This window comes from Symphalangus syndactylus, chromosome 3, assembly GCF_028878055.3.
Source record: "Symphalangus syndactylus isolate Jambi chromosome 3, NHGRI_mSymSyn1-v2.1_pri, whole genome shotgun sequence".
Taxonomy (NCBI): domain Eukaryota; kingdom Metazoa; phylum Chordata; class Mammalia; order Primates; family Hylobatidae; genus Symphalangus; species Symphalangus syndactylus.
In genome coordinates this window covers 85,908,787-85,921,403 of record NC_072425.2, presented here as the reverse complement: position 1 = coordinate 85,921,403, position 12,617 = coordinate 85,908,787, and the positions used below count along the sequence as shown (strand labels likewise).

Here is a 12,617-nt window from a genome sequence, read left to right as displayed (position 1 = left end):
TGAATTAAGGGGGAAAAAGACATTTAAAAAAGTTAATTTTAGAACTGAATGAAACTGCAGCTGAGAATGTTTTTGTATGTTTCAAAGATTCTTTGTATATAAACATTTATATATATATATATATATATATATATTTTTTTTTTTTTTTTTTTTTGGTGGGGGGATGAAGTCTTACTCTGTTGCCCAGGCTGGAGTGCAATGGCATGATCTTGGCTCACTGCAACCTCATCCTCTTGGGTTCAAGCGATTCTCCTGCCTCAGTCTCTTGATAGCTGGAATTACAGGCACCCGCCACCACGCCTGGCTAATTTTTGTATTTTTAGTAGAGATGGGGTTTCACCATGTTGGCCAGGCTGGTCTTGAACTCCTGACCTCAAGAGATCCCCCCCTGCCCCCGTCTCTGCCTCCCAAAGTGCTGGGATTACAGGCATGAGCCACCCAGCTAAACATTTGTATTTGGATGCTTAGTTCAGTAAAAAGATCATTGATTAGAGTTAAGCTAATTGGCACACAATGTTTTCCGGAAAAAAATGAGCTATTCTTGAATAGCTCTTCTTAGAAAGTCTGTGTTTAGTTATTAATTCTCAGCCCAAAGCTCAACTCTAATCTTCTATATGAAGTCTTTGCTAGTACCCACTTACCTGGTCATCTGTGGTGTTTTAGTCACTCCGTAATAAAGCCTATAAAGTTGTAATTTTTTCCTCCCCTACAAGCTTAGTGAGTTTGGTAGAGATAAGTATTCACTTTTCTGTGCCTAATTTCCCTGCCAGGTAGGTGTTAGATGAGCATTAGTTTATCTAGCATTTGAATAAATAGATGAACAGTAGGGATTCAGTAATAACACAAATACCTCCCTCCTTCCTCTTTCCCAGAAGGTGTCCTGGGCACTGAAATTCCTTCACATTTTTTAACTCTTTCATGCTATGCTGCAGCACAGTCAGAATTGATACTCAGAATGGTAGTTTGCTGAAGATCAAGAGAATATTACATCACTATTTCTACATGCCTGACTTTAAAAATTATATGTAGAGTAAGGGAGTGAGAGCTAGAGCTTGGAATTTGTGTTTAACAATTTAAAGGCCTTTTAGCTTGTTTTCTAATATATACAGGCAGAATTCAGAGGAATAAAGTAGAAAGCAAGTGATCCTTTCTTGTTTCTGAATGAAGCTTACCATTTTGGAAAACAGAATGAAATATATTTCTAAAAAGTGATTGAAAGCCTTATGTTCTAAACCAATGACCAGATTTATTTTAAAAAGTTAAGTTTCGCCCAGTGCGTTGGCTCATGCTGTAAGCCCAGCACTTTGGGAGGCTGAGGTGAGTGGATGGCTTGAGTCCAGAAGTTTGAGACCAGCCTGGGCAACATGGCAAAACCCTGTCTGTATAAAAAATACAAAAAAATTAGCTGGGCATGGTGGCGCATGCCTGTAGTCCCAGCTACTCAGGAGGCTGAGATGGGAGGATTGCTTGAACTTGAGGGGTCAAGGCTGTGAGACCCTGTCTAAGAAAAAAAAGAAAAAAGTTAAGTTTTATACCTTTTAAATACCTAAATATATTTTTTAAGTGCAGGTATATATCTCCAGCTCATAAGGGTTAGTGGAAAATATATTTCTTATGATATAAATTAAATGTTTATATGTATTATATATATATATATATATAAAGAGAAAACATACATATTTTTGGTGTAGTATTAAAACATGTATCATATACTCTGTCATTCTTTTTGTTAGTTGGAACTGAGGAAGACTCAGATTTTATTTCAAGTTCAGGGTTCTGTGTTTATGATTATATATGATTCAGGGAGAATCTGTTTGAACCACTTCATACTAATTGTGATTGGTGACTGTAACTAAAATGAATTTGAATTCAGAGAGAAATCTAAAATTAGATTTCCACATAAAAATTCTATGCAAGGAGTAATGGACCTCTAGAACATTCAGCTTTAGGTAATTGAAACTTTTGTAGAAAATAGATTATTTCCATTTGAATTCACGTATTGCCCAAAGACAGGGTTTCTTGAAATATTAATAATTCCACATATACCAGCAATAATTTTCAAAGACTTCCTAGGGGCAGAAGTTGTTCTTGAATTTTAGATAGACTTTTGATAATAAGAGTTGAAACCAAGGGTTTTTATGTGAAAGAGGTTAACTGGAAAACTACATCTAATTGATGAAAATCCTAACATTTTCAATTAGTTATATTTTGAGGTTGTTAGCTTTGCCTGCTTGATCCCATTTGATTGGTGATAACTTCTGGACCGTATTTGTTATTTATATTGACATTCTCGGTGAATTCAAACCTCTTGATATAATGTGTGTATTTCTGAATTTTATGCCTTGAAAAATTTATAAAACCTATGTTTTTGTTAACCTAAAGTATTTTCTTATAGGAATTTTATGCCTTGAAAATTTATAAAACCTATATTTTTGTTAACCTGAAGTATTTTCTTATTTTGTTTTGTGGATTTAAAAAAATATTTTTTCAGCTAGGCACAGGGTGTGTGCCTGTAATCACAGCTACTTAGGAGGCTGAAGTGGGAGGATTGCTCGGGCCCAGGAGTTCAAGACCAGCTTGAGCAAACATAGCAAGACCCCATCTAAAAAATTCTTTTTTTCTTTTTTTTTGGGGTAGTGATAGTTGGTGATTCTTGAGCATATGTAGCTTGAGTCTCCTTCTCTGCCCCTTCAGATGCATCCTTCTAGGCCCAGGTATCCTCAACCTGTTGTTAAAATAAATGTGTCAGCTGGGTGCGGTGGCTCATGCCTGTAATCCCAGCACTTTGGGAGACCAAGGTGGGCGGATCTCAAAGTCAGGAGATCGAGACCATCCTGGCTAACATGGTGAAACCCCATCTCTACTACAAAATACAAAAAATTAGCTGGTCATGGTGGTGGGCGCCTGTAGTCCCAGCTACTTGGGAGGCTGAGGCAGGAGAGTGGTGTGAACTCGGGAGGTGGAGCTTGCAGTGAGCTGAGATAGCGCCACTGCACTCCTGCCTGGGTGACAAAGCCAGACTCCATCTCAAAAAAAAAAAAAAAAAATGTGTCCCAATGAAATAATTTTTTTTGTAATCCTATGTATTTCATACATTTAAAAACATCGTGAGAAAAAGTCCAAAGATTTCACCTGACTGATAAAGGATCCCCATGGCCACAAAAAGGTTAAGAATTCCTACATAGGTCTCACTTTTACCGTCTATACTACTGTGTAGTAGTATAGAAGTAGTATAGAAGAGAAACTAGCTCTTAAAAATGTTATTTAGTTTCTTGGACCTTGACTTCCCCACACCCCCTATTTCTTTTAAAAATGTGGCCGGTTTGTATTTTGTGGTTTTTAGTGTGTTTTTTACACTCTTGTTTGTCTGATTATTATAGGTATGATGTCCTATTTGGTTTGCTTTGTTTGCATAAACTATATTTTTTTCATATTTATAGAGTGGGAATGTAGCTAAAAATACACCTCCACCTTCTAAGAGAGATATGTTGCATCAGATGATGTCCCCATTTCAAGGAAGTTGTGAACCAGTAAATTTGAGCTGTACCTACCCATTTTGTGTTTTAAATTTATGCTTTATATATTCCGAAAAAGAATACTGACTTTTAATTTCCTTTATAGTATGCACAGGGTGAAAATCAGGAAAATAACCTAGAGAAATTTGGGGAGAGTAGTTAGATTGTGTCAAAGTAATTTTAGTAATTACAGTTTTATGGAGGAGTAGATAAGTTATTATTAAAATTAAGTCTCAATATGTTCTAATCCCAAATATGTTTTAGGTATATCTTTGCTTAGTTCTCTTGATAGACATTCAATAGCTCAAAGTTAGCAAGCACCTAATTTCTCATATGCCAGTTGTACAGTTGTAGCTCTCTTAAGCAAAAGTCTATTTAAGAGAGTTTTGAATGTAGAAGGCCAGGTGCAGTGGCTCACCCCTGTAATCCCAGCACTTTGGGAGGCCAAGGTGGGCGGATCACTTGAGGTTAGGAGTTTGAGACCAGCTCAGCTGACACGGTGAAACCCCATCTCTACTAAAAATACAAAAATTAGCAGGTGTGGTGGTGTGTGCCAGTAGTCCCAGTTACTGGGGAGGCTGAGGCAGGAGAATCGCTTGAACTGGGGAGGCGGAGGTTGCAACGAGTCGAGATTGTGCCACTGCGCTCCAGCCTGTGCGACAGAGTGAGATTCTGTCTCAAAAAAGAAGAAAAAAAGTTTTGAATATGTATTTGTGACACCTCACATTTTATAATTTCAGTTTGTTGATTTTTGAAGAATTTGTTCGTGTTTTGTGCTTTCGGTTTGTGTTTTTTTTCGCTTCTGCTCATCTTACTTTAAAACCAGAGTTCCTGACTCTGCCTCTAAAACTTTTAAAGTTTTGTAATATCGAATACCTTTTCTAGATACCAGAGATTCATTTTTATGTGCTGTTGCTTTTCAGGAAACGATTATATTTAGTTGGGGCCAAAGTAATCAATGTAATCTGCTGGGTTAAAAAAACTATTCTAGGATATTTACTTAGTATACATTTTTAGATTTATAAATATGGCTGCCTATACAAGTATTTAGCTCTACTTCATTTTAGCAAGGGTGTAATTGGAATACATTCATATATGTGGAGATGCATATTTGAATATTATAGCCAACAACAAGGTAATATAGAGATTTTAGAATGAAGAAATATGATGTTTGGAAAAAATGGGTAGAAACAAAATAAGGGAAGAGAAACATGTTGGTGTAGCTGATTTATGTTTTCTTCTTTCTTAGGGCACAACCTTTTTGGGGAGCTTAATTTTTGAAAAGGAAATAAAAATGAGAATTAAAGCAACCTCTCAAGATGGAACAGTTATTGCTCAGGCTGAGTATGGCAGTGTGGATATAGGGGAAGAGGTGTTTAAGAAAGGATTTGCAGAGAAATGCAGACTTACTTCCAGAACTGACATCTGTGAGGAAAAAAAATTGGATCCTGGTCAACTTGTTCTCGGGAACCTCAAAAACCCCATTCCTTTGTGGGGGCATAGATCAAACCAGTCAACCTTCAGCAGGCCCAAGGGGCACTTAAGTGAGAAAATGACTCTTGACTTGAAGGATGAAAATGATGCAGGCAATCTTATGACATTTCCAAAGTAAGAATTTAGTTTTCACTAATTTCTAATTAATGGTAGAGGTCCCTGTCATAGTAGAATAGAAGTTAAGGCTTATGCTTTTGGAATCCTTAACTGTGCCAGTGATTTTAAGGGCTGATGCTGATATTTCTATTTTTCTCAAATGTATTCCTCTTTGCTTTATTTAGCAGGGATATTTTCATTAAAAGCTATTTTGAAAGAAAAATAATTCCTAAATTATTTAAAAGTTTACATGCCAACCTTTCATGCCAACTATTTGGAATACACTTATCAAAAATAAAAATCTGCTCCTAAATCTGAATTATTCAGGCAAAGTCAGAATTTCAGATAAGATTTGAAGTTTTTCCTATGGCTTTAGGAATATTTTAAAGAGTTTCAGGAAATTGCCTTTACTTTTTAAATAAAAGTGAGGCTCTTTCTTCTTCTTGTGAAAACTTGTGATGGAGTTTGATTATTCCAAATAGTTTACTTTTTAGATAATTTTAAATCATCAACTTGAAGCAGAAATCCAGATTTGATATTTATATGTATCAAAACATTCTTCTATATCATGGTCCAAGCCATGATGCTGTATCTTGGATGATATAGCTGTTTGATGGGATCTCATCAGTGCTTTAGGAGCTAAACTGTCAAATGGGGGTGGGAGGCGGTGGACGGGGGGATCACAGGGGATCACAGGATGGGGGGGTCACGGGGGGGATCACAGGAGGGATTGGAAAAAAACTAATACAGAAATGCTTTTTACTTTGTTCTCTGTAGTTGATAGTGCTATGAAGAATTTGGAATATATGTTCTTTGAGAATTAGAGGCATTATTGAATTACAACTTCAGTTATAAAATCTTGTTTGCATTAAATTATTTTTTAATATGAACTAGGTAAATATTTCAGTTTTCAAAATTAACTTTCAGATATATTGTGGTATAAAAGGACCAAGATAACTTAGATTTGTTTTCTCTGTCAGCCTTATACAGTTTGTTTTTCAAAATAAATGAATTTGTTTTTATAGGGAAAGTTTGGCTGTTGGTGACTTTAATTTAGGGTCTAACGTCAGCCTGGCAAAAATTAAGCAGGACCAGAAACTGATTGAAGAAAATGAAAAACTTAAAACAGAGAAGGACGCTCTTCTCAAAAGTTATAAGGAGTTAGAATTGAAAGTAGAGCAGATTGCCCAGGAGCTGCAGGTACGTTCAGTGGCTTAAGGTGAAGAGTGTCCAACTGGGAAATCTGCGTACTCATCTGCTGCTATTTATTTTTCTGTCACTTTCCTTTCCTTTCCCACCTCATTCTCCTTCTTTGCTAATCCCTGTATTTGTTTATAGGTGAATTTTTTTCATATACTCCAGACTAATCATCTTTGGATTTCATTGGATGTTTGAAAATTTAATAATTTCTCATTTACATTTCCCTTTATGTTCTAAAAACTTTTCAACTAAGGCAATTTTCAAACATTCTAAAAGGAGAGAGACTTGAATAATTAATTCTCATGTGCCCATCACCCAGTTTTTACAATTATAACACATGGCCAATCTTTTTAAAACTTTACACTTCCTGGATTATTTTAGAAGTCCCATTCATATTATTTCATAGTCTTCAGTATGTATGACTAATAGAAAAGGACTTTAAAAAACCATAATAATAATACTATTCATACTTAAAAGTAAACAATAATTCCTTAATATTATTTATATCCAGGCAGTATTCAAATTTGCCGTATTGTGTCATGAATGCCACATGATTGTAGGCATGTTGATTGTGGTTCTCTCCAATCAGGATCCCAGTTAGGCACATACGTTGCATTTTGGTTGATATTTCTCTTAAATTGCCTTAATCTGTGTCCTTGTGTTGCTTAACTGGGTTCTTGATCTCCACATGTGTCTTCTTTTATGGTAATCAGGTCTCCAGATTTGCTCAGATTCTAGTTCAAAAACTTCCCCCCCCCCCCCCACCCAGGATACAGTGTGGTTGATAAGTGTGTGTGTGTGTGTGTGTGTGTGTGTGTATGTATGTTTGTGTTTTACACCAAATCTATTGTTCCTGCACTAGTTCCTCCAATTCTCTGACACCAACTGGGTGTCTAATAATTCAGCTCTATTCTGACACTACGTTACCTGTACTTAGCATATACCCTACAAGTTAAGGACTCAGTTCCATAAAGCTGCCTCTAATTTAGATGCCAGCCACAAATGGGGTCCCCAGGCTACTTGCATATCTACCTCCCCACTCTAAATTCGGGGTTTCCCATGACCCTCCCTCAGGTTAGATAATTCACTAGAACTACTCACAGAACTCACAGAAGTGCTATACTTACAGTTTTATTATTAAGGATATTACTCAGAAACAGCCAAATAAATGGAAGATATGCATAAGGCAAGGAGGTACTGGAGCAGGAGGTACAGAGCTTCCATGCCCTTTCTGAGTATGCCACCCTCCCAGGTCATGGATATGTTTATCAACCCAGAAGCTCCCCAAATCTCATTCAGAGTTTTTTTGGTTTTGTTTGTTTGTTTTGAGACAGTCTTGCTCTGTTGCTTAGGCTGGAGTGCAGTGGTGTAATTTCTGCTCACTGCAACTTCTGCCTCCCGGACTCAAGCAATCCACTCACTTCAGTCTCCTGCCTAGCTCAGACTACAGGCGTGTGCCCCATTCCTGGCTAATATTTGTGTTTTCTTTTCTTTTTTTTTTTTTTAAACTCAAACTTGCCTTGTTTATATCCCCAATGGCATGATCTCGCCTCATTGCAATCTCTGCTTCCCAGGTTCAAGTGATTCTCCTGCCTCAGCCTCCTGATAGCTGGCATTAAAGGCACCCGCTGCCATGCCTGGCTAATTTTTGTATTTTTAGTAGAGACGGGGTTTCACCATGTTGGCCAGGCTGGTTTCGGACTCCTCAGGTGATCCACCCACCTCTGCCTCCCAAAGTGCTGGGATTACAGGCATGAGCCACTGTGCCCAGCCCACATTTTCTTTATCCAGTCTACCATTGATGGGCATTTGGGTTGGTTCCAAGTCTTTGCCATTGTAAATAGTGCTGCAATAAACATACGTGTGCATATGTCTTTATAGTAGAATGATTTATAATCCTTTGGGTATATACCCAGTAATGGGATTGCTGGGTCAAATGGTATTTCTTGTTCTAGATCCTTGAGGAATTGCCATACTGTCTTCTGCAATGTTTGAACTAATTCACACTCCCACCAACAGTGTAGAAGTGTTCCTATTTCTCCACATCCTCTCTAGCATCTGTTGTTCCTGACTTTTTAATGATCACCATTCTAACTGGAGTGAGATGGTGTCTCATTGTGGTTTTGATTTGCATTTCTCCAATGACCAGTGATGATGGGCTTTTTTTCGTATGTTTTTTGGCTGCATAAATGTCTTCTTTTGAGAAGTGCCTGTTCATATCCTTTGCCCACTTTTTGATGATGTTGTTTTTTTCTTATAAATTTGTTTTAAGTTCCTTGTAGATTCTGGATATTAGCCCTTTGTCAGATGGATAGATTGCAAAAATTGTCTCCCATTCTGTAGGTTGCCTGTACACTGTGATGATAGTTTCTTTTGCTGTGCAGAAACTCTTTAGTTTAATTAGATCCCATTTGTCTATTTTGGCTTTTGTTGCCATTGCTTTTGGTGTTTTAATCATGAAGTCTTTGCCCATGCCTATGTCCTGAATGGTATTGCCTAGGTTTTCTTCTAGGATTTTTACTGTTTGAGGTTTTACGTTTAAGTCTTTAATCCATCTTGAGTTAATTTTTGTATAAGGTGTAAGGAAGGGATCCAGTTTCAGCTTTCTCCATATGGCTAGCCAGTTTTCCCAGCACCATTTATTAAATAGGGAATCCTTTCCCCATTGCTTGTTTTTGGTAGGTTTGTCGAAGATCAGATGGTTGTAGATGTGTGGTGTTATTTCTGAGGCCTGTGTTCTGTTCCATTGACCTTTATATCTGTTTTGGTACCAGTAGCATGCTGTTTTGGTTACTGTAGCCTTGTAGTGTAGCTTGAAGTAAGATAGTGTGATGTCTCCAGGTTTGTTCTTTTTGCTTAGGATTGTCTTGGCTATATGGGCTCTTTTTGGTTCCATGTGAAATTTAAAATATTTTTTTCTAGTTCTGTGAAGAAAGTCATTGGTAGTTTGATGGGAATAGAATTGAATCTATCAATTACTTTGGGCAGTATGGCCATTTTCATGGTATTGATTCTTCCTGTCCACAAGCATGGAATTGTATTTTCTGTACAGTCAGGGTTTGCTGTGTTGCCCAGGCTGGTCTCAAACTTTTGGGCTCAAGCAATCCTTCCTCTTTTGGCTCCAGAGTTGCTGGTACTGCAGGCAAGCCACCATACCTTGCTAAATTAATGAATTTTAAACACATTTGGCATGTTTTAATCCACTGAAGCCATTTTTTTCTTTTTGATGCACACATTATCCCCTTTGAAGTCTTTTTAAATTAGCTGCTGTGTCCTTTTGACATCATAACAGATGATATTCATAATGGATAAATCACCATTATTAAGTTTTTCATTAATCTGTGACCTAATGATTTTTGCAGCCATCGATGATTGTTGTCTGCAACCGTGTTTTCATCAGGTGCTGTATTTCTTTTTTTTTAATTATACTTTAAGTTTTAGGGTACATGTGCACAACGTGCAGGTTTGTTATGTATGTGTACATGTGCCATGTTGGTGTGCTGCACCCATTAACTCGTCATTTAGCATTAGGTATATCTCCTAATGCTATCCCTCCCCGCTCCCCCCACCCCACAACAGTCCCCGGTGTGTGATGTTCCCCTTCCTGTGTCCATGTGTTCTCATTGTTCAATTCCTACTTATGAGTAAGAACATGCGGTGTTTGGTTTTCTGTCCTTGCGATAGTTTGCTGAGAATGATGGTTTCCAGCTTCATCCATGTCCCTACAAAGGACATGAGCTCATCATTTTTTTTGGCCAGGTGCTGTATTTCTTAGCTGGAAAATTTCAACTATTTGGTCATGCTGAGGCCTAGTTTGTTCAGTAAAGGCAAGATAAATACTTTATTCATTCCCTTTATATGTACATGTTTTCAGAAAAATAAGTTTATTCCCTAGGATTGTCCAGTGTTGACCAGCAAGGGTTATTTGTTCTCCTTAAGTATTATTATGAACTAATGAATTTTAAACATATTTGAGTGTTTTAATTCACTGCAGCCATTATTCTTTTTGATGCCCATCTTATACTCTTTTCAAGTCTCTTTAAGTCATCACTCTGTCCTTTTGATGTGATTCCAGTAGTCTGATAGCTTCCTTGTTTTCTGGTGTCACAAGATGTTCCATACTCACCTGCATTTCCAACACTAATCCTGTAAAAGTTATTTCTCCAAGCTATGGTTCTTTTTAGTGGCAAGAGGTATTTAGATACCAGACTTTGGGTGCTAGGGATGTATATAGCTATTGCTTTAGTCTTTGCTTCTAGGTTATAGAATGTCTAATGGATAGGGTTAGGAAATATTAATTTTATTTTCTAATGCTATATTGAGATAGCATATTATACATATTATACATATAGTAAAAATGCACAAATACTGTGTAGAACTTGATAAATTTTGACATGTGTATACACTCATGTAACCTGAATCACCCTCATCAAGACTGGCTGATCAAACTATGATTAATCAGATATTTCACCTAGTATCAAGCTCTACCAATAATTTCAGGGACACAGGTAACAAAGAGACTCCTTTGTTCCAGAGCAGGTGCCCCAGTCTCTGACCAGAGACTAGAATGTCTGCTGTGGCTACTGCTGCCAGGCATCAAACAGTGTCTCTAAACTCTCTGCCATCTGTAGGATTGTGACTAGAGAGGGTGGGGCCCCTCTCAGGTGAGCAGTGTGGATATGAAGCAGTCGGGAGCGTGTTCTACTCAAGTCTAAGTCTCACGGCAGCCTATAGCAGAGCTTTGGGTGTTGTCCCAGGTGTGTATAGGAGAGCCTGGCTTTTCTGCCCCTTCTTGGCTGGGCAGCAGCTGCAGTCATGTCAGCCTAAAGTCAGGCCAAAGTTGGGCCACAGCTCAGAATTAAACTCTCAAAGTGACACTTTTGGCCTGTGCCCTGGGATACTGGGGCACCACCCAGGTGAACAGCATGGGCAAAAAGCTGTGGGAAGTGTGGTCTGATTGTGTCTCAGTTTCACAGCAGCCCATTGCAGGGCGGTGGGTATTCTATAGATATGTGTGGGGTAGCCTGGTTTCCCTGTTGGTCCTTTGCTGGTCAGTGACTGGGGCCATGTCAGCCCAAACTCAGGCCAAGGGCAGGACTCAGCCCAGCATTGAACTCAGAAAATGGTGCCGTGGGCATGGGGCTAGAGAGAATGAGTCACCACCCAGCCAAGCAGCATGAGCAAGAAGGTGTAGGGAGTGTGATATACTTATGTCTCAGTCTCAACAGCAGCTTGTAGCAGGGTGACAAGTATCCTCCTGGGGGTGCATGGACATGCTTGTTCTCCCTCTCCTTTTTTGGAGCAGTACAGTGGCTGCAGCCATGTCTATAGGTCCCTGGTATCTAAACTCTTAAAGTGGCTCTCTGCTGAGGCTGCTCCAGACTTGGGTGCCTGTGGGATTCTGTGTGGATTCCATTTCTGGAACAATGTCTCTGTGTGATCTTTAGGCAGCTCCATATGTGAGGTGCGAGGCCCTACTGGATCGAGGGTTTCTCCTGTAGCAAATGTTGTAAAAGCTTGTTTCAGAGCTCTGGGGATTTTTCTCTTACTGTTTCCCTGCATACAGTAGCCTTTCCCAGCTCTCAGCTGGTTTCTGCCTTGGCATGCTTCTTCGAACCCTCTCCTTTCTTACTTCTGGGGCTTTCTCTCTCTTCTCTGGTGAATCCAAATGTTCATTCTTAGACAGTCTGTTCAAAATGTGTCTACTTACTATTCTGATTCTTCCCTGTGGAAAAAGAACACACTATCTAGTTGGCCATCTTGATTATTTTCTCTCTCACTCATTGTTTATCATTGTGGTTTGGTGTGTTTCTGTAGTGGGAACATTTGATTCCTTTCTTGTTTTTACTTGAGTGTTTGCTTTACTCTGTGGGTTTTATACTTTTTTTTTTTTTTTGAGACAGAGTCTTGTGTCACCCAGGCTGGAGTGCAGTGGCACAGTCTTGGCTCTCTGAAACCTCCACCTCCTGAGTTCAAGCAGTTCTCCTACTTCAGGCCCCTGAGTAGCTGGGATTAAAAGCACCTGCCACCACGCCCAGTTAATTTTTGTACTTTTTAGTAGGGACAGGGTTTCACCATGTTGGCCAGGCTGGTCTTGAACTCCTGACCTCAGGTGATCTGCCTGCCTTGGCCTCCCAAAGTGCTGGGATTACAGGCGTGAGCCACTGTGCCCAGCTGGGTTTTGTACTTTCATGTGTTTTTATGATCACAGATTGTGTATTGCCCTCCCTTAAGCATCTCTTGCAGGGATGGTCTAGTGCTGATGAATTCCCTCAGCCTTTGCTTGCCTGGGAAAGACTACTACTTCTTCAT

General features: G+C 38.8%; 1 protein-coding gene across 7 annotated transcripts in view; it reads left to right on the top strand.

The window, feature by feature from the left end:
* Positions 1–12,617, top strand: part of STK31 (serine/threonine kinase 31) — a 131,258-nt gene that overhangs the window by 27,031 nt on the left and 91,610 nt on the right. For all 7 annotated transcript variants that reach the window (XM_063636304.1, XM_055272414.1, XM_055272412.1 and 4 more), the window contains exons 7-8: positions 4,765–5,123; positions 6,131–6,305. In XM_063636304.1, the coding sequence (XP_063492374.1) occupies positions 4,765–5,123; positions 6,131–6,305 (534 nt within the window). The remainder of the gene's footprint in view (positions 1–4,764; positions 5,124–6,130; positions 6,306–12,617) is intronic.